The 18,175-nt window shown below is 42.0% G+C and overlaps 3 protein-coding genes across 3 annotated transcripts; all 3 read left to right on the plus strand.

Moving 5' to 3' along the window:
• The first annotated feature begins 516 nt into the window (after nucleotides 1-516).
• lamtor2 (late endosomal/lysosomal adaptor, MAPK and MTOR activator 2) lies at nucleotides 517-2,409 on the plus strand. The gene is made up of 4 exons (XM_080857717.1): nucleotides 517-688; nucleotides 1,058-1,220; nucleotides 1,482-1,571; nucleotides 1,784-2,409. Exons 1-4 carry the CDS (start codon nucleotides 621-623, stop codon nucleotides 1,838-1,840), a joined length of 378 nt encoding a protein of 125 aa, XP_080713843.1. The 5' UTR covers nucleotides 517-620; the 3' UTR covers nucleotides 1,841-2,409.
• Nucleotides 2,410-2,857: 448 nt separating this feature from the next.
• On the plus strand, nucleotides 2,858-7,150 carry rab25b (RAB25, member RAS oncogene family b; the record flags this gene model as incomplete). Its single annotated transcript, XM_080857406.1, has 5 exons — nucleotides 2,858-2,988; nucleotides 5,418-5,613; nucleotides 6,458-6,651; nucleotides 6,828-6,908; nucleotides 7,026-7,150. Exons 1-5 carry the CDS (start codon nucleotides 2,952-2,954, stop codon nucleotides 7,148-7,150), a joined length of 633 nt encoding a protein of 210 aa, XP_080713532.1. The 5' UTR covers nucleotides 2,858-2,951.
• Nucleotides 7,151-8,313: 1,163 nt separating this feature from the next.
• rab11al (RAB11a, member RAS oncogene family, like) lies at nucleotides 8,314-17,537 on the plus strand. Its single transcript, XM_080857923.1, has 5 exons — nucleotides 8,314-8,678; nucleotides 10,849-11,044; nucleotides 12,025-12,218; nucleotides 13,071-13,151; nucleotides 15,124-17,537. The coding sequence occupies exons 1-5, from the start codon at nucleotides 8,639-8,641 to the stop codon at nucleotides 15,261-15,263; spliced, it is 651 nt and encodes a 216-aa protein (XP_080714049.1). The 5' UTR covers nucleotides 8,314-8,638; the 3' UTR covers nucleotides 15,264-17,537.
• Nucleotides 17,538-18,175: the final 638 nt, after the last annotated feature.

Genomic DNA, 18,175 nt, shown 5'->3' on the forward strand with positions numbered 1-18,175 from the left:
TACAAACATGAGTTTGTGTGCATCTTCGTGTATAATTGGTTGAAAGAGAGAGATTTACGTTCCACTCCCTCTTCGGTTGAAGCTTCAAGGTATTTACTGACAGTATGTGAAGTTCCCATGTCAGTGAGCTAATGTAGCCACTCAAACCCCAGTTTGGCCTGTTTTCATTGTCACTGTCTATTCACATCATTATATATGTCCTGGATACTTTCCCGTGTCAAAGTAAAACTCATTGAACAGAGAACAAACACTAAGGAACCAGATGAAGGAATGGTGTTATACCATGCACAGTGCAGGGGCTAGTTCAGTAAGATGGCTCCTTAAATAAGCATTTTTATTTGGTCAGATAAATTAAGAGACAACATGTTAAACCCAACGGTATAGCCCATTCTAGATGAAGAGACAGGCCTCGATAGGCTTTATTTAGCCAATCAGGCGTGAGCGATGCGTAGGCGTAAACTACTGCCCGACAAGTCGTAACTACGTTTCCCAAGATGCAGCAGTGCACATGAGGAATCAGCTGACTGCATTCACGGAGTGTATGCGTGAAGAAATTCCCACTACATTCACTTCTTGTTTGTGTTGTCAGACAGTATTTTGAATTATCGTTATCTTCCAAAATGTTACGACCGAAAGCTTTGACTCAAGTGCTCAGCCAAGCAAATACAAGCGGAGTTCAAAGCACGCTGTAAGTATTGTCTACTTCATAACCGCTAATAGGCTAACGATACCTTGCTAACGTGAACTAAAGTATGCGCAGTGGTAGTAAGCTAGGTAGCTAGCCTGCTATGACATCCAGATAGACAGACTTTATCGAGCTAGAATGTCTTTTAACTCATCGGTTGGATTGGTTATTGACCCGTGTTTCAAAGATTATAAACTGACAATGAGGTTTGTGTTCCTCCCACGCAAGGTGACTAATGTGACACTCCAAAATATTTGATTAGCTATCTAGCTAGCTAGGTATTGTATTCTGTAATTTAAAGGGCTAAAGCAGATCCATTACATTGACAGACATGGAGATCGCTAAACCAAAATGGTATCTATGCTTTCCTAGATTATTGAACAACGAAGGTTCTCTCCTGGCATACTCTGGCTATGGTGACACAGACGCAAGGGTCACTGCTGCTATTGCCAGCAACATTTGGTCAGCCTACGACAAAAACGGGCATCTGGCTTTCAATGAGGACAAACTGAAGTTCATCCTAATGGACTGCATGGTAAGCATGCTCTTGTCTCTTGGTTTTAATAAAAAGTTATCAAAATTCCATTGTCAGTTGTACCATGGAATGTTAAGTGAAGATTAAGTGAGGACATTAATATCTGTATGACTGTAACGTTATCATAGGTTATTATGTTGCCCATTCTATTTAGCAAAACTTCTGTTAGCAGAGGTTTAATAATTAACATTAAGGACCCAGTCAATATTTTTTTTTAACTTTCAGCCTCATTTGAGTAATCTAATTTTGGCCTCATTACAGGAGGGGAGAGTGGCCATCACACGTGTGGCAAACCTATTATTGTGTATGTATGCCAAAGAGACAGTGGGCTTCGGGATGCTGAAAGCCAAGGTGAGACACAATCAGAACTGCAGAGAAAAAGCCACACTTTAATGGGAACTGTTCGGCTTCATTTGAAATGAGAGAATTATTATAACAACAAGTAGATTACATTGTAAAATAACATGATGACACCAACCTGCTTATAATGATACAAGTAGAATTTTCCTCTCTGCACAAATCCTTCATATTTAACCCTTTGCTGCATTTTTATGTATTTTCAGGCTGAAGCTCTTGTAGAATACCTGGAAGAACCCTTAACACAAGTGGCTGCATCTTAGAGAAACGGAATGGCATCAATCCTTTATTTTTCTTGGCCTGTGTTTTGGGAGCGGACAGGAGACTAACTTTATGCACTCAAGTCTGGCTGCATGAGTGAGTCTGGACTTTGACTTAGAATACTGTTAACTGTCCATAGAGGACTTACTATTTATTTGCATATTTGATTGATATGCTTACCAACATATCTGCAGCTTGAGGTATGTGTGATGTTCTGTATGGACTGCTGTGTATGTATATTCTTTGTAAACTAACAGTTTTGCCTGTGTTCTAATTGAAATGAGAAAACAAATGCTTTGAGTTGTGTTTCTCTAATACGCTCTGTTCATCAATCTGAAAAATGTGAGAAAATGGAAACATTTTTTGTATGACGTGTGTACACTATGTACATTTTGAAGAAATATACTTAAAGATGTAACTGAAAAAGTTTATATTTTAATTAATAAGTCTATGTAAAACCACCCTCTGTTGTTTATACGGGGGTCTTTTATCTCTTAAGTGTATTTTGAATAAATATGTGTATGATATGTGCAATATTTATTTGAATGAAAATCAAACTTAATTTAAGCAAGTGTAGTCATCTTAGAAACCGTAATTCAACACCTGAATTGTAAATCTTTACCTAAAATAAGGGAGACTAAAATCAGATGTGGCGGACTCCAACTCCGAGGCCAGTATAACACTACTGTGTGATGATTGGCCTCTTTGTGTAAGGAAGTGATCTCATTGGTAGAGCAGGTGCAGTGTGAAAGCCCTTTACTTTCGCTGCACCTGCGCCTGTATCACCCTACCTGTTCAACCTGCCCTCTCGCCTTCATGACGGCCACGCCTCCCCCAACCCCAACCCCCCACTGCTCTTGTAAGCGGAACTACCTGGTTTCCCAGCGGGGGCAAGTTCCTTGTTCAAACAAGCAAACTGCCCTCAACTAAACAGAGAGAAAACCAGTCTGCTAATGGGATAACATCCACCTGTGCCCTTTACTGTTAGTCTTTTTGCCGTGTTTGTGAAGAGAAACAATCTTCAAGGTGTTGTCATCTGTCTGAAATCTCTGAGTTTGAGCGGCGCGTCAGAGTTCAATCCAGGCTGTTGAGGAACTACTGAATGGGCTAAACATGGGGTCAGATGACGCTTATAATTTTGTCTTTAAGGGTGAGTTGATTCTTTACTGCTTTAAATGACTGATAGTATGTGTGTAAAAGTATTTCAAAGACTAGTGAATACAGACAAAGATGAAAATCTAACTAGGATTTACAGTGCAGAGTGTGTGGCTGGACCCAGTCATTAATAACTAGTTGTGTCTTAGGTCAATAAGGAAACTGGTTTGAGGTAAAGGTTTTGAAATATTTTGGACAACATAAACAAGCACCACTGGCCTTACCTTAGGTATAAAAAAAAAAGCTCTTAAATTACATTTGATGAGAAGTACAGGGACATTTCATTGCAGCATCTAATTTCACGAGGCATTTTAAATCAGAATAATATCATAATTACAGAATGCCTGAACTAAATATACTTTTTCACCATGTTTCAGAGGATGGGATAGAATTGGGCGAAGCCCCAATAACAGAAAGTGCGATAAAGATTCATGTATTACAGTTAGGCTGAAGTAATTGGTGTACCAAGGTTTCTTTGTGTCATGTAATGGGTCACATGTGCCCCATGATTTATATCCGAAAAGTACAAATGCTCTTGGTGATAGCATCTTTGTTGCCATGCCAATCATTCCATTCATTGCGGAGATGCATCTAAAGCCCTTCATATGAACCCATGGGTGAGTTATGCACTCTGATTGCATTTGAGATTGTAAGTAAAATATAAACAGGTTCCATTAAGTGAAAGTGAAATGGTAACATAACCGACTGATAGGAAAACAAGAAATCCCCTTTGAATGGGTTACAGGGGCTTTTTATAGTTCATATGAAACTTTTTGTTACCACTTCATCCTTTATTGCTGTGCGAAGACTTAGGTAGACGTAGGAATTAGATCCTAAGGTCTCAATCGGGGGAAAAACAAAATCAGACTTGTTATATAATAAGTTCTGGTTCTCAACAAATATAGACAGCGCTTTGCAGAATGCTCCAAGGTCTCGGTCCTTAACTCCATGGCAACCGGACTATTGTTTGCATAGGATAAGTTACTGAGTAGAGGACAGATAGTTTGTAGTTGTTTTCATCTTGCTTCATGAAAACCAAAGGGAAGCAATGGTTGACCGTTGCCGGTGTGGTGAACAATTACCCAAGACAGACCAAATCTGAGCAACTTAGTGTCAAGCTGTCTTTCACAATATCTTACATTACGTCCTCCCACTGTGTGGTTGAAACTCAGCAAACGGCACTTAAATATATAACAGTATTTTAAACTCTTTTGAGTCATGTTTTTCAAAATTACAGTGCTGGTTAAACAAAACGCATTGCAAAATCGATCAGAAAACATTGGCCCTTGGCCACATGTCAATAAATACAATATGTACCCAGCTGACTTGATTACTCCCGGTGTTCTGTAATCTAATCAAAAAGGAAAAGTCACAGCAAATAATTCCACTGTCACATCCATTTTCTTTTGTATCTCACATCTTTCTGTCTAACTCATGCAGTGTCAGGAATGTCTTACTTTGCTTTCTTTCTTTCCTTCACTCCAAGCCACGTGAAAGGGTGTCGGCTATCTATTTACCAGAGTTAGTGAGGTGGTGAATGCCACCACCGTTTGTAATGCATACCAGAGTCTCTTCTACTATCTATGAGAATAACTGATTGCTTTCAGGACTGGTATTTTGTGACTGTCTCCTTCCCTGCGGCTACTTTGAGGCAAACATTACTTCACTCTTGTGTCAGACTATTGCAAAACAATGTTATTTTTTCATCTTGTGACATTACAACATGAAGATCAACTCTTTTGTTTTCCCTCACCCTGTTTGGCGTTGAATCACCGTATCCAACCATGCAGGATTAGTGATGTGTAAGAGAACTCCATACAATGTCCCTCCCTTTTTCCTTTAGTTTTCTCTGTTAAACAGACGTATCCTGACTTACTGCTGGCATTAAGACTGGAGGCCAGAGGGAGTGTCGGATGGCTGAGTGGCATTAGTCATTCCTCTAAAACACTGCAGCTAGTTTCACCCACAACACCACGGCCCAACCTTAACTGCACCATGGACATTGAACTAAAGAAATGCTACAATACCAGGCCCAAAAGAATACGTATACATTCTATGCATAGAGTCAACATTTTACGTAATTCATGTCTTACCTATTCATTGGACATGCATCATCTTACTGGGTCTACAAGTTATTCGTCTGTGTTTATAGTGACTAGCAGCCTCAGTACTGCAATATAAGGCTGCAACATTATGATATTCTATTTCAAAATGTGGCTACAGTTCAGTTGAACTTACTGTGTTTGTAAGCTCGATTATCCTGTTTCATGTTATTTTACACAAGTCACAATAATGTCAACAGGTCAGGGAGAAACAAGAATGAATTGCTGTGTAATGCTGATGTTAATTGCTGTGGGTTGCTGATGCTAATTGCTGTGGGCTGCTAACTCCCAGATGACTCTGCGCTTCCTCTTGTCCTCTCAGTGGTTCTGATTGGTGAGTCCGGTGTGGGCAAAAGCAACCTGCTGTCACGCTTCACCAAAAACGAGTTCAACCATGACAGTCGCACCACTATTGGAGTGGAGTTCAGCACCAGGACGGTGCAGCTGAACGGCCTAACGATCAAGGCCCAGATCTGGGACACCGCCGGCCTGGAGCGCTACAGGGCAATCACCTCAGCGTGGGTTATTATACTATTTTGATTTCCTTTTTTTAGTAGTACTTAACTTGCACTTACAGCAGTTACATTCATGCACTTTTTTGGTAGTACTTAACTTGCACTTACAGCAGTTTACATTCCTGAACTTTTTTTCTATTTCTTTTGTAAAATAGTATTTATTGTTACACTAGGTCCCTATTGCTCGCAGCTTGACCGTTCGCTCCCTTGTACGTCGCTTTGGACAAAAGCTTCTGCTAAATGACTAAATGTAATGTTAATGTCTTGACACTTCCACTACAAGTTGACACCTTTCCATAAGCATAGTAATCATAGTAAACACAGTGCCCTAGGAGAACGCCAGATTTGTATTCTATTTGCATTCATGTTTTTAGAGCTATAAATCTCTTTAACTGTCCTTCTCCACACATATTAATTGTTTTATGGGTAGTGGAGATGTTACTGCTCTGCTTCCTCTTTACAGCAAAAAAAATGAAAATAAAAACTGTATGGTATTTCAAGTTTTTTTTAGCTGATGTGAAAAATAAATGCACATATACAGCATACAGCCTGTTTGACAAACAGATCTTCTAATTGATACTTCCACATTTATAGGAAAACATTACATAGAAATTCAATTCTTATGACCTTTGTTGCTTGGGTATTGTATGACTTTTGGAAGAACAGTGCAAACCATAAATGCTTTCCATGTGATTTTTATGGAAGTTGCCCTGAGATTCCTTTTGGCTAGCCAGGAAAACTGCGGAGACTTATGCTTTAGCTCATTTCTCCCTCAAGAAACATTCTCGCTGTTTTCAATGTGTTCCTAATTTACTTGGAACTCACTTTTGCCATTCTCTCCATGTAGTTACTACAGGGGTGCAGTGGGAGCCCTGCTTGTCTATGACATTGCAAAGCACCTGACCTACGAGAGTGCAGCGCGGTGGCTGAAGGAGCTGTATGATCACGCAGACCCTCACATAGTCGTAATGCTGGTGGGAAACAAGTCTGACCTGGCAGCGGAGCGGTCAGTTTCCACAGAGGACTCCAAGAGCTTTGCAGGTACTCTTTACAATGAAGGCCAGTTCTCAATACACAGCAAAAATGTGCTGAGTCATTTGGATGGGAAATGTTAAATGAGTAGGACCACTTGAAGTTTTCTCTCCATTTTCAAGTACTTGTGATAGATTTTGAGTGTTTTAAAAAATAAGGAAATACATTTTTGTCCCTTGATGCAGAGGAGAATGGCTTGTTGTTCATGGAGACCTCCGCCTTAGAGTCCACAAACGTTGAGGTTGCATTTAACAATGTCCTTGCTGGTAAGACAGACACAGTTCTCGTTAACTCCCCTTCTCAATTTATTTCAAAATCATATGTGTATACTCGTCTAACTTAAGGTCTTCTGATGTGGCATTAATGCTCCAATTCTATTGCAGAGATCCACAAGAAAGTGTCCAGTAGAGAAGTGACCAGAGGCTCAATCAGTGCCGTGACGTTGTCCAGCCCTAATACTCTGTCCACAAATACTGAGGAGAAGAAACCATGTTGCAAAAATGTATGAGAATGTGTCTAACCCTTAAAGTTCAATAATCTCCGCTGAAAGAGTCTTTGTCTTACACACAGCATTTACCCACAAAGAAGTCAAGCTAGATTTAAAAAACGTTCTTAAAATAACGTCATGTCATATGATACCACATTAATTTCATTGACTAGAAAGAATAAATGTAATGCTGTTAAGACGCTAACATTGGGTGATCACAGTCAGAGGCATTATAGCCTTTTGTTTTGCAGAGTTTAAGGCTTGTTATGAAAGGGAAGGACGTGAATATGTTTCTCTGTCATTTTCATGTTCTGGTAATTCGATCCACACTGTCCTGTTTTTCACAGTATCAAGGACAGTGACTTGTCAAGGTTTAAAATGTAGCCAAACTGATATTCATCTTTACAATTCTGTTCAATTGATTTCGTCTAATTTGTTTTCCCCATCTTAACAACAAGTTATTCTTGTCATATATAATTTTGCATATAAGCCCATGCATTTATCAATATACATTTTGTATCTGAATCTATATTAAAGTAAATCATTGTTGTATGATATTCATGCAAATTGTACCAATAAATATGACACTATTCAGTATAACCATACATATGATTTATTTGACTATTAGATCATCTTTTAAATACTTGCTTGCCTAGGTTACCTGCTGTAGGCTTACATATTATGTTGATTTTCAACTATGCTTATCTAACCTTTGACATCATTGCTGTTGGGTAGGTAGACATAGGTTACAGTTGCCATTCACTTGTCTAGTCTTCACTATAGGGCCTTTTGATGATGCGAGACGGCCTTCTCCAGCACACTGAATAGACTACACCTGTCTTGTATGACCGTCCCTGAAAAGTAAGCCGTTTGAGCAGTAGCCCAATAAATCCCTATCTGTGGGAGTGAGGTTATAGCCTCATAGCCTACAGCCAGTTCCTCTGATTAAAAATACTGGTAAGACTCGGTTTCAAGGAACCTGGGGCCCCACATACCTTTCCAGTAAAAAAAAAAAAAAAAAAAAAACTCAGGTAAAAAAATCAATGAAGCGACCCGCCACTAAAAGTCCTATCGACCAATCATCGTAGAGACAATGACAGCTGTAACTTGCCCGTCGAACCTGTGAGTCGAACTAGGGGCGGGATTGCACGTTCGTCACAACGCAGCTCGGAAGTGGAGGAGTAGGTCCGTCTAAAAACTTTCAAAAAGCTTCAAGGCTTCTGTCCTCGCAGTACTTTCAAACGTAGATGCTTCGGAATAGAATACGATTATCTCTGAAAAAGGGACCTTTAAGTTTAGTTGAAGTGAGCGCCATAGACAAACCAAAGAAGAGCTTGTGGGTGTCACGAGCTGTGTGGATGACAATTTGCTCTGACTCACGCGATATAAAGTGGCTAGGAATTGTTAGCCGAAGGGGAGTCAACAAGTCAATACTTCCGTTACGTTGCCAAGAACGAGAAGATATTTAATCGTTGAAAGTAAGAGCTGTCTGAATAACCATTGGAAGAAATGGCGTCAAGAGAAGACGAATATGACTACCTCTTTAAAGGTGAGCCCTCCGCATTAAATGGTGACGTTGCCTCACAGCTAACGTTAGCTACCTTGTGAATTGGCTAGCTAAAGCTAGTAGGCTAGCTTTGTACGCTAGCAAGGTTAGTAGCCAATGCCACTGAAGCTGGTCGAACTAACTATTTAGCTAGTATTGTAGCTAAACTGCTTGCCAACTGCGGTCGTTATCGCTTTCTCAAACAAATCTGTGAAGTAGGTTGACCGATCTTTATACTGCACTTTTGCAAAGCAAACACTACTTGGATATATTATTCAGTTGACGTTAGCCAGCAAGCAATACGTATGTTAATTTAACCAACGTGTTGTTGGCATCTAGGGATGATGCAGTTGTCAGTTTTACTGTGTTATTGATGCTAGCGTTTCATCGATTGGTGTGCGACAGGTGTCGGAGAAATTGGAACATGACAGCCCCGACTGACACCCTGAAACTTCGTAAATAACGTTAGCAAAGGTAGCTGACCAACTAGCAAATGTAGCAAGGCATGTGATGCAATCTAATTAGAAGGTGGTCAGCAGGAGTTAAAGTTGGCAGAATGACACGTCGCGATGCGTCACCCTGGGATGGACCAAGGTGTCTTGAGCCATTGTCCTTGTTTTGCCAAACAGAACCTTCTGAACCTCTTGAGTTAAATACACTGATAACCAATCTTGTGTAGTGTATGTATAAGTATATCTATATTATACACATAGATATAGTCCACACGCCGACCTTTTTAAATATATATCAAGGTATTGAATGTGGGCCATCACTCTCTGAGCACCAGTGAGGAAATTCAATGAGAGCTTCCCTTTGTTGAACGGGCTCTACAGTTGTCAAACTGGAAAGACCTGTAGGGCAACCAGGAAGTGTGACCATACGTGTGTGTGTGTGTGTGTGTGTGTGTGCGCGCGCGCGCGCGCTTGAGAGTGGGACTAAAATGTCCCCTAAGGAAGAGGCCCTAATGGATGTCGTGACAAAAGCACTTTGTTACTTTATGTAATTAAACAAACAGATAAAACAAGTTATTTAGAGTGTGAACACGCTCCTTGTCTTGTGAAGCAAGGTCGAGCTCTCACAGATTATGTTTTCAGATGTGTGTGGCTCTCACCGTGGTGGCAGTGCCTAGTTAGAGTTTAACTTTCTTGATATAGAACAGGCAGAACCACTTTACTGCTTCTACCTCACCCCACTCTGGTCCTGCAAGGCAGAATGCTGCGCTACTGAATCACCGGCTTTATGACATAATAGCAATGTGAGATATTTTATTGCTTGACCTTCCGACCTGAGCTAGATACTTGATGTGACCAAAATACAAAGAACAGAGTTGTAACACAGTTGTGGCACATTATTGTACTTTCACCATGAGCGTTGGCGCTGTGATTGTGATTACTGTTTAGCTTTGGCTTGCTCTCAGACACCCAACCCCTGCTTTTCACAATGGTATGTGGGTGAGGATGGGAGTGAAGCACACTTCTCAGGTGGCCTTTCATTCAGCATTAAAAGAGCTCTTTTGGAACACACCCTAAATTCAGTGACACAGCTGACGCCCATTCGTTTGCTTGCGACACAATTGTGAGCATGACTCGGGACAGACAGGAGTTGCAGTGGAAAACAACCACCATGGCACTGTGTTCAGTGTGTAGTGAACTTGAACGTTCAGGTTTGGCGGACGGCGTCACGTGGCTGGTAGAACCATAGAGATAAGTAAGTGTTGAGAACAGGATCATTTTGACCTGGCTGGGGGATTCTATGGTGATCCAGCCACTGTTGGCCTTACAGGTGTAGCAGTGTTCCTTAATCTCAGAGAGTGTGATGCTCTTGGAGTTCAGCTGGCAAGTGGCAAACAAGCCATGGCAAGGTCACTGGTGTAATTTCCGATAGCACTGACGACACATTTATTGTTTCTTTACTATTACTCACTTCTAAAAGAAAAATAATGGGCCATCTCTCAATCACTGCTTGAAGACAAGCAGTCTATCCAATTTCATATCTCATGTATTATGTATAACTGTACTGCTATGTATCACTGCTACTGTATAGAGACTTCAGAGAAGCAGGAAGTCATATTTTTGCTGCATTGACACATCCACTTAAGCACTAGTGCATGCTAATGCATTTATGGTCCACTCCCTACAACTGATTGACACTGTGCTGTGGTCTACCCCTGCAGTGGTGCTGATTGGGGATTCGGGTGTGGGCAAGAGTAACCTCCTGTCCCGCTTCACCCGAAACGAGTTCAACCTGGAGAGCAAGAGCACGATCGGGGTGGAGTTTGCCACACGCAGCATCCAGGTGGAGGGGAAGACCATCAAGGCGCAGATCTGGGACACAGCCGGTCAGGAGCGGTACAGGGCCATCACGTCCGCGTAAGTCACTCTTGGCATAACATCTGCGTAAGAGGTACACAAGGTAGAGAAGTCGTTTAGTTATCAGAAGGTTGCTAGTTCGATTCCCTGTCGAAGCGTCCCTGAGCAAGACACTGAACCCCTAATTGCTCCTGATGTGCAGTGTGCCATCAGTGTAAATGTTAAATGTGTATACATCCTTGTAAGTCGCTTTGGATAAAAGCGTCTGCTAAATGACTAAATGTAAGTCACTCCTGCCTCCCTCCCTTCATAGTAATTTGCCATGATAGCCTAGGTTGTATTCCATGTCAGTAACCATGCTTGCTGACAGTCTGGGGTTGTCAATCGCACTAAATGGCCTGAATAAACATGAAATTGAGCCATTGCATTAAAAACACTTTAATACTTTGGAAAAAATAGCTCAGGAACCACTAATAACACTAACATAGAACCATCAAAATGCATTAATAGGCTATAACTCTGTGATTAAAGGTCATAACAGGAAGATCGATGACGGTTAAAATGCCCTATCTTTTGACTTAAGGATATATTTCTATCATTGTTGCAAGGTAGTATTACATTTGCCCTAGATTTGTCATGGCACTTCCCAGTTTTCATATCCTTCCTGTTCCTAGCTCTTTTTTTTATTCTTTGGTATTTGGTCGTATTCTTTTCAGGTCCACTGGGTATTCACACCAGTGCTTTTACAAGTTGTAGTTTATTTCGTAGGCCAATATTCAACATTTTTAGAAGTCACTTACACCAGTGCACCTGAATCACATTTGCACACTCGCAAAACGGTCACACTGTAGAGACCGGCACGGTTGTTGCAATAAGGTCCTTCTCCACTTGAACACTGGTTTTGAAATTTCTTATGTAATACATTGTTTTGCTTTTTATTTATTTTTTCTTCATTTTGTGGGACCACTGGCATTAATCTCACTCCTACAAGAAGATAATTTATTTATTATTATTATGTCCTTTCTTGCCCTCTCACGTAGTTACTACCGGGGAGCCGTCGGTGCACTTTTGGTGTACGACATCGCCAAGCACCTGACGTACGAAAACGCCGAGCGCTGGTTGAAGGAGCTGCAGGACCACGCCGACAGCAACATCGTCATCATGTTGGTGGGCAACAAGAGCGACTTGCGCCACCTAAGGGCAGTGCCCACTGACGAGGCCAAGGCCTTCGCTGGTAGGTCTGATGTCTGCCTGAGTCCAGTGTGTTACACTTACGGTGCGAATCCATACCAGCGACGCGACCCGCTTCCATCGCTTTGAGTGGGCGTGGTGTAGCATGTGGAAATGGCATAAACGACCAACCGATGCCACAGTCCTACAATATTCAAACCGTCAAATCGCTCCTCATTTGCATAAGTTTCAACATGTTCGAATTTTCATCGGTCGCGTCACCCAGATCGCTGGTCTACGTCACAATGGAGCTGGCTCCCGTTGAAATGCATGGGGTTTAGAAAATCGCGTCGCCCAGATCGCTGGTATGGATTCGCACCGTTAGCTACAGAGTGCTTCAGTGAGACTGAAACAAGCGTTTTGAAATATATTTGCAACTGGGCTGGAATGGGTCAGAGAATTTTATTTTCTGGGTTAGCTTCTTTTGCACTCATTCAAATCATGTCTGATTTATGATATGGCAAGGTGAATGGCCATCCTCCTGTTTGAGTGTTTTTTCTGATGGCGTGAAAGGTTTAACTGTCTTGATATAGAACAGGCAGAACCACTTTACTGCTTCTACCTCACCCCACTCTGGTCCTGCAAGTCAGAATGCTGCGCTACTGAATCACTGGCTTTATGACCTAATAGCAATGTGAGATATTTTATTGCTTGACCTTCCGACCTGAGCTAGATACTTGATGTGACCAAACTATTACTGATGAGTACAACTATTTACCAATAACAATTTTAATAATTTATACTTTTGCACTCTTGAAAAACATGTCTGATTTATGATATGGGAAGGTGAATGGCGATGCTCCTCTTTAAATAGTGTTTTTTTTTGTCTGATGGCGGTGTTTGTTTGTGTTTACAGAAAAGCATGGACTGTCCTTCCTGGAGACCTCCGCTTTGGACTCCTCTAATGTAGAGTTGGCATTCCAGACTATTCTTACAGGTCAGTGGACCGAGGTCATGTTGCCCTATCTGTGACCCTAAAAGAATATACACACAAGTGTTTTTAGAATATCCTTCATCCTTCTTGCTACCAGTAGGGGGCAGCAGATAACAGATCTTAGGCCTGTGAATGCTGTTCCGTGAATCAAATCAATCTGAGGTCAAATACACAGCATCCCTAGTACCACACACAATGGACCCCAGGACAAGACAACTGTTTATTTCCATAAAGTTTGATATTGACCTGGAACGAAACAAAAACAGGCCCCTCTCTTCAATTATTTGCCATTTATACAGACGTGATATCCGAGGTACGATCCAACAGTTCATGGACTGTGCCTATAAAAAACAAAAAAAAACTTTGCCAATTTAAATTGGCCGCCATCTCCGTCGAGGCAGTCCCCCTTATGTACTGATGCCCCGCTCCCAGTGCCCCTGTCAATTGGGACTCTCCCTGGAAGTCCTGCTCTTTGAGTGTATCCAGCACCATCGGCAATGTTTTTTGGATCTCCTCCATTGTGTCAAAACGGTGATCCTCCATCTTGGGGAAGTAGAAGAAGTTGCAGGGGTCCAAATCCACAGAGTGGGGGTGGGGGGGGGGGGGGGGGGGGCTGGGGGGGGGGTGGTCGGGGAGCAACAACCGTGTAGAAAACTTGCATGTTTTCCACGCACTGTGAGCATAGTGGAGCAGCCAAATGCCAGTGCACCACAGTCCAGGTCATGTGTGAGTTTCCCAGGGTCAGACTGTCAGCGCGGAGGTCTACTGTAGTGTGGCATCTGAGGGAGAACATTCAGCGCAAATAACTTGACAACACAGCACAGGTTGGTTGCTCCCCACCCCGAATCCGTCAGATTTGGCTCCCTGCGACTTCTTCCTCCTCTTCCCCAAGATGAAGTTCACGCTGAAGGGTCGCCGTTGAGACACAGTGGAGGAGATCCAAAGCGCATTGCAGAATCTTCTGGTTATGCTCATAGAACGTGTTTCCAGGAAGCGTCCTAAGCCTGGCATGAGCACTGGGAGTGGGGTATCTATGCACAAGGTACTTCCTCAAAGGAGATGGCGGCCAAATTTAAATGTGGTTATAAGTCATACGTTTTTTGTTTTTTTATTGGCACAGTCCCAGGTGGTTTTAATCACACCTTGTATCATTAATGGGTATTAAAGTGCATCATCCTGGGAAGCTGGTTTGACACAGCATGTGGGGTCAGACCTTAATGAGGTAGCTGACCGAGCCTGTTGCTCAGGTGAGGTCCTGCACTGGGGGCAGATAAAAGTGGCTTAACGACATCCTGCCATGTTAACGAACTGTGTTTTCTATTAATTAAAGAGACCAACCAGTCTCTTTTAGTTCTCCCTTATCACAGCAGATTGAAGTTAACTACCCTGAAAAGAGTCAGTTTAAGAGGATGGCCATGTATTTAAACATGGCGTGCCTGACCCTGTTTGTAGAGAACAAGGGCAGAGCTAGTGTAAGTATTCATTGTAAGTTGGAAAAAACCTGAAATAAAGAAGGGGAACACATGGTTTTGTAAATAGTGTTCCAAGCTTAGTAGCACTCCAGGACCTCTAAGTATGAAGGGTGTAAACTGGTTTTATGGATTGAAACGCTAACCTCAACCCCTAATCTTCTAATGGATCTCTTAGGCTTTCCATGTGTACTGTAAAGCCATGAAAGTAACAAGTAACTTCCCAGTCATGAAAGCAGCTGGAAATGGTGAAAACGAGTATAGTACGTATTAGTATGTATGAGAATAAAACAACAGATCAAGAAACCTGAGATTTATATTCTTAACAGTAAGATGAACATAAGCTACTCAATGCACAGTGTTGACCAACCATCCATCCCTTTCAAATCCTCTAACTCTATCAGTGGATGTTTTCCACACCTTTTACATATTCACACGTATTCATATCAACCTCCATCTCCTATATGTGAACTTTTGACCTCATGACCTCTTACTTTTTTTTACAGCCATCTACCATATAGTGTCCCAGAGGCAGATGTCGGGGAGCAGGGAGACGGACTTCTCTCCGAACTCCAACGTGGTGCCCATCACTGTGCAACCCACCCAGAGCTCGGCTAAGCAGGGGGCCTGCTGCCAGAACAACTGAAGCTTCTGCACACGCTAAGGATCCTGGGTAAAAAGAAAAAAGAAAAAAAAGGAGGAGGGAAAAAGGCAAAAAAAGCAAACGAAAATCTAAAACAGCCAGAACGCTGGACTGCTGCACAAAGACCCCCCACCGCGCACACAATGACACACACACACACACATATGTACACACACACACACACACACACACACACCTACATACACACACACTCACACGTGTCTGCATGAGTGCTGTGAGCGCTGTACTCCCCTTACACTATCTATGCATTCTTGTTAACTCACAATTGCAATAAGCTTCACATCTGTGGCCCCCAGAATCTGCAAAGGTAATACACTGTGGACGGAAGTGGAGCTCCAGGAACTAGCTGGCCGAATGTAGAATTAAATGAAATTGGTTTCGCATACTGAATAGTCTGTTCCTGAAACGCCATACCTCTTTATATCTCTCACACTAATATGATTGTTTGGGGCAGGCCATGGCGAGTCGCGGTTCGTGGGCGGAGTGCAGTCCTCTCCTCTAGCTGCGTTCACCGTCTCTTTCTCATCCCAGCTGGACGTTTCTGTGATATTTGGGCCCCATGCACATATTTGCACATCTGATGTTTCTTTGCAACTGTGATAGAAGCATGAGATAGACGCTAGGCGAGGGCACAGTGCAAGAGCAGATAGCAGTTCATGCTGGATCGCATCCCAGTCAGGATCACTGTCTGAGTTACCAGAAAGGGAAATTGTGCGTATGGGAGGCACAGCTCTTTTGATTGCAGTTCATTTTAAAAAACAAACATATTTGACCGCGTTGTGCACATGGCGAAGATTACTCTGTTCTACCTTCATGCGAAGTTCTGGCTCGTTGCTTTTTTTGACATCCCTAATGTATTTATTTAATGTTTGTATGAACATCTATGGTTTGTATTGTTTGACCTGAAGGTTTTTGTTTGTCATGCAGAGATTCATCTCAAAGCTACACTGGGCTTTTTATTTAATACTATTTCTGGGATATGAAGGGTGTCTTTTTTTCTTTTTTTTTTCTCTCTCTCTCTCTCTTAACCACTTGAGGTTCGCACAAGAAATGATTTAAGGATGAAATCACTGTATGCGATTCATTTCAGCTTTTAGTAAATGCACACTTGATTGAGGGGATTGGCATGAAAGACCTGTCAAGTATAACAGATCAAACATTTTGATGGAGGGATGTGTCAAATTAAATCAGGATCAACTTACAAAGTTTTTTTTTTTCGTTTTTTTTTTCTACTTGCTTTACTGGAAGCTTCTTTTACCTCTGACTATATTGGATTTACTGTACGTTGTTGTTTTTTTTTTTTTTTAATAGTATTTTACTTCCTATTCACACATCACTTCCATGCATTGCACATTTTATACTGTTAGTTTTAAGTCATTAAAGGGGTCTACCGGTGGCATGTGGCCTCTGGGCATTGTCCACTAGGTTTTGAAGGTACATCTCCAGTTTCTAAAAGCCACGTCTCTATTGGATGGAAAGGTTTTAAGGGTCGGAGTCAGAGCAAATTGGCATGTAGCGCTCCCCCCCCCCCCCCCCCACCCCCCCAGGCTGCTTCCTCGTCATCTGCGTGCATGTATTGGGTTGCAGGCAGCAGTGAGGCCCACTTCACTGCTTCAGGCCTGTTCTATGCATGTCTGATGGGCTCGTCTCACTATAAATGAAATCCTTATCTTTTGTGTGTAACCTAAAGAGAGCTCACGGATTGTGGCCTTGCTCACTCCTCCTCCGTCTTCTGGACGGAGTTCTGGCTACAGCAGGGTGTTATGGGTAGAAGGGGGCAGACCAAGGGGTTGGGGACGGGCGGGGCGGGGTGGGGTGGGGGGCGGGGGGATTGGCTCAACCAAGACCCCTTCTGTCATGGAGGTAGGGGGCCGTGTTTCAAAGTAGAGGTCGCTGCAGTGAAGGTCAATATTAACTCAGTGCCTGCTGCGATGTTCAGATGCAGACAGAGTCGCAGGCACTTAAATCGGATTTCCCTCGAACGTGTCAAACAACGCAAACCTAATGCTATCAAAAATGCAACTGAAAAAACCCTCATATGCAGTAGATACCTATACAATGTTAATTGGATACATTCAGATGATGTAATTGCAGTAGAAATCCAGTACGTTTTCTCACAACTTCGGCTTGGCAACACTAGTGGCATTACTCACCAGGGTTGGGTTGGTTGGTTGGTAGAGGGTAGACATTTTTAATGGTGAATCACTTTATGTATATTTGGAATAAATATGTATGAATAAAATGAATTTGCTATTAGATACGTTGCCTTGATTTTGTTCCATTTCCTATACGTCCTGCATGAAGGCATGAGCATTTGAATCTCCAAGAGTACACAGCAACATGATCGAGAGTATTATTTGTTTTTTTGTTTTATTAGAAACATTTACAATACATTTTGAATTTCATAGAATAAAGAAAATAATCAAAACTAGATGGCATATAGACATTAATAAAAAGTATCCCAAAAAGTCAACAAATAAAAATAACTGTAACTCACAAAAATCGTGCTAGGAAATAAACCTGCGATCTGACATGCCTGATGAGGGCACTGCACCGAAGATAAGCAAACAAACAAAACTAAAAACAACAACATGAAGACTTTTAAGCAATGGCTGACCATGAGGTGGCCACTCATCCTCACTCACCAGTAAGAAACCAGAAACTGAGACTAGGAGTTGACTGGCTTGAACCTAAAGCACTAAGATCACTACTGTAATGTATGTATTTATTCATGGAAAATCGGTATGGAACACTTCTACTGAGCTGGAAGAGTCTGAAAGCTACCTAAGACAGACAGGAATATCACTTGCTGAAAAGGATGAGACTGTGTTTGTCCCATCCATCACTTATTTCAATACCATTCATGACTGAGAACATATCACACAAAATTGTAT

Source organism: Sprattus sprattus (assembly GCF_963457725.1).
Source record: "Sprattus sprattus genome assembly, chromosome: 19".
NCBI lineage: Eukaryota > Metazoa > Chordata > Actinopteri > Clupeiformes > Clupeidae > Sprattus > Sprattus sprattus.

Coding starts and splice junctions, on each gene's coding strand:
- rab11al (XM_080857923.1), top strand. CDS start 8,639: ATGGCGTCAAGAGAAGACGAATATGACTACCTCTTTAAAG. Junction 11,045..12,024: donor TACAGGGCCATCACGTCCGC/GTAAGTCACTCT, acceptor CCTCTCACGTAG/TTACTACCGGGGAGCCGTCG. Junction 12,219..13,070: donor CGAGGCCAAGGCCTTCGCTG/GTAGGTCTGATG, acceptor TTGTGTTTACAG/AAAAGCATGGACTGTCCTTC.
- lamtor2 (XM_080857717.1), top strand. CDS start 621: ATGTTACGACCGAAAGCTTTGACTCAAGTGCTCAGCCAAGCAAATACA. Junction 689..1,057: donor AGCGGAGTTCAAAGCACGCT/GTAAGTATTGTC, acceptor ATGCTTTCCTAG/ATTATTGAACAACGAAGGTT. Junction 1,572..1,783: donor TCGGGATGCTGAAAGCCAAG/GTGAGACACAAT, acceptor ATGTATTTTCAG/GCTGAAGCTCTTGTAGAATA.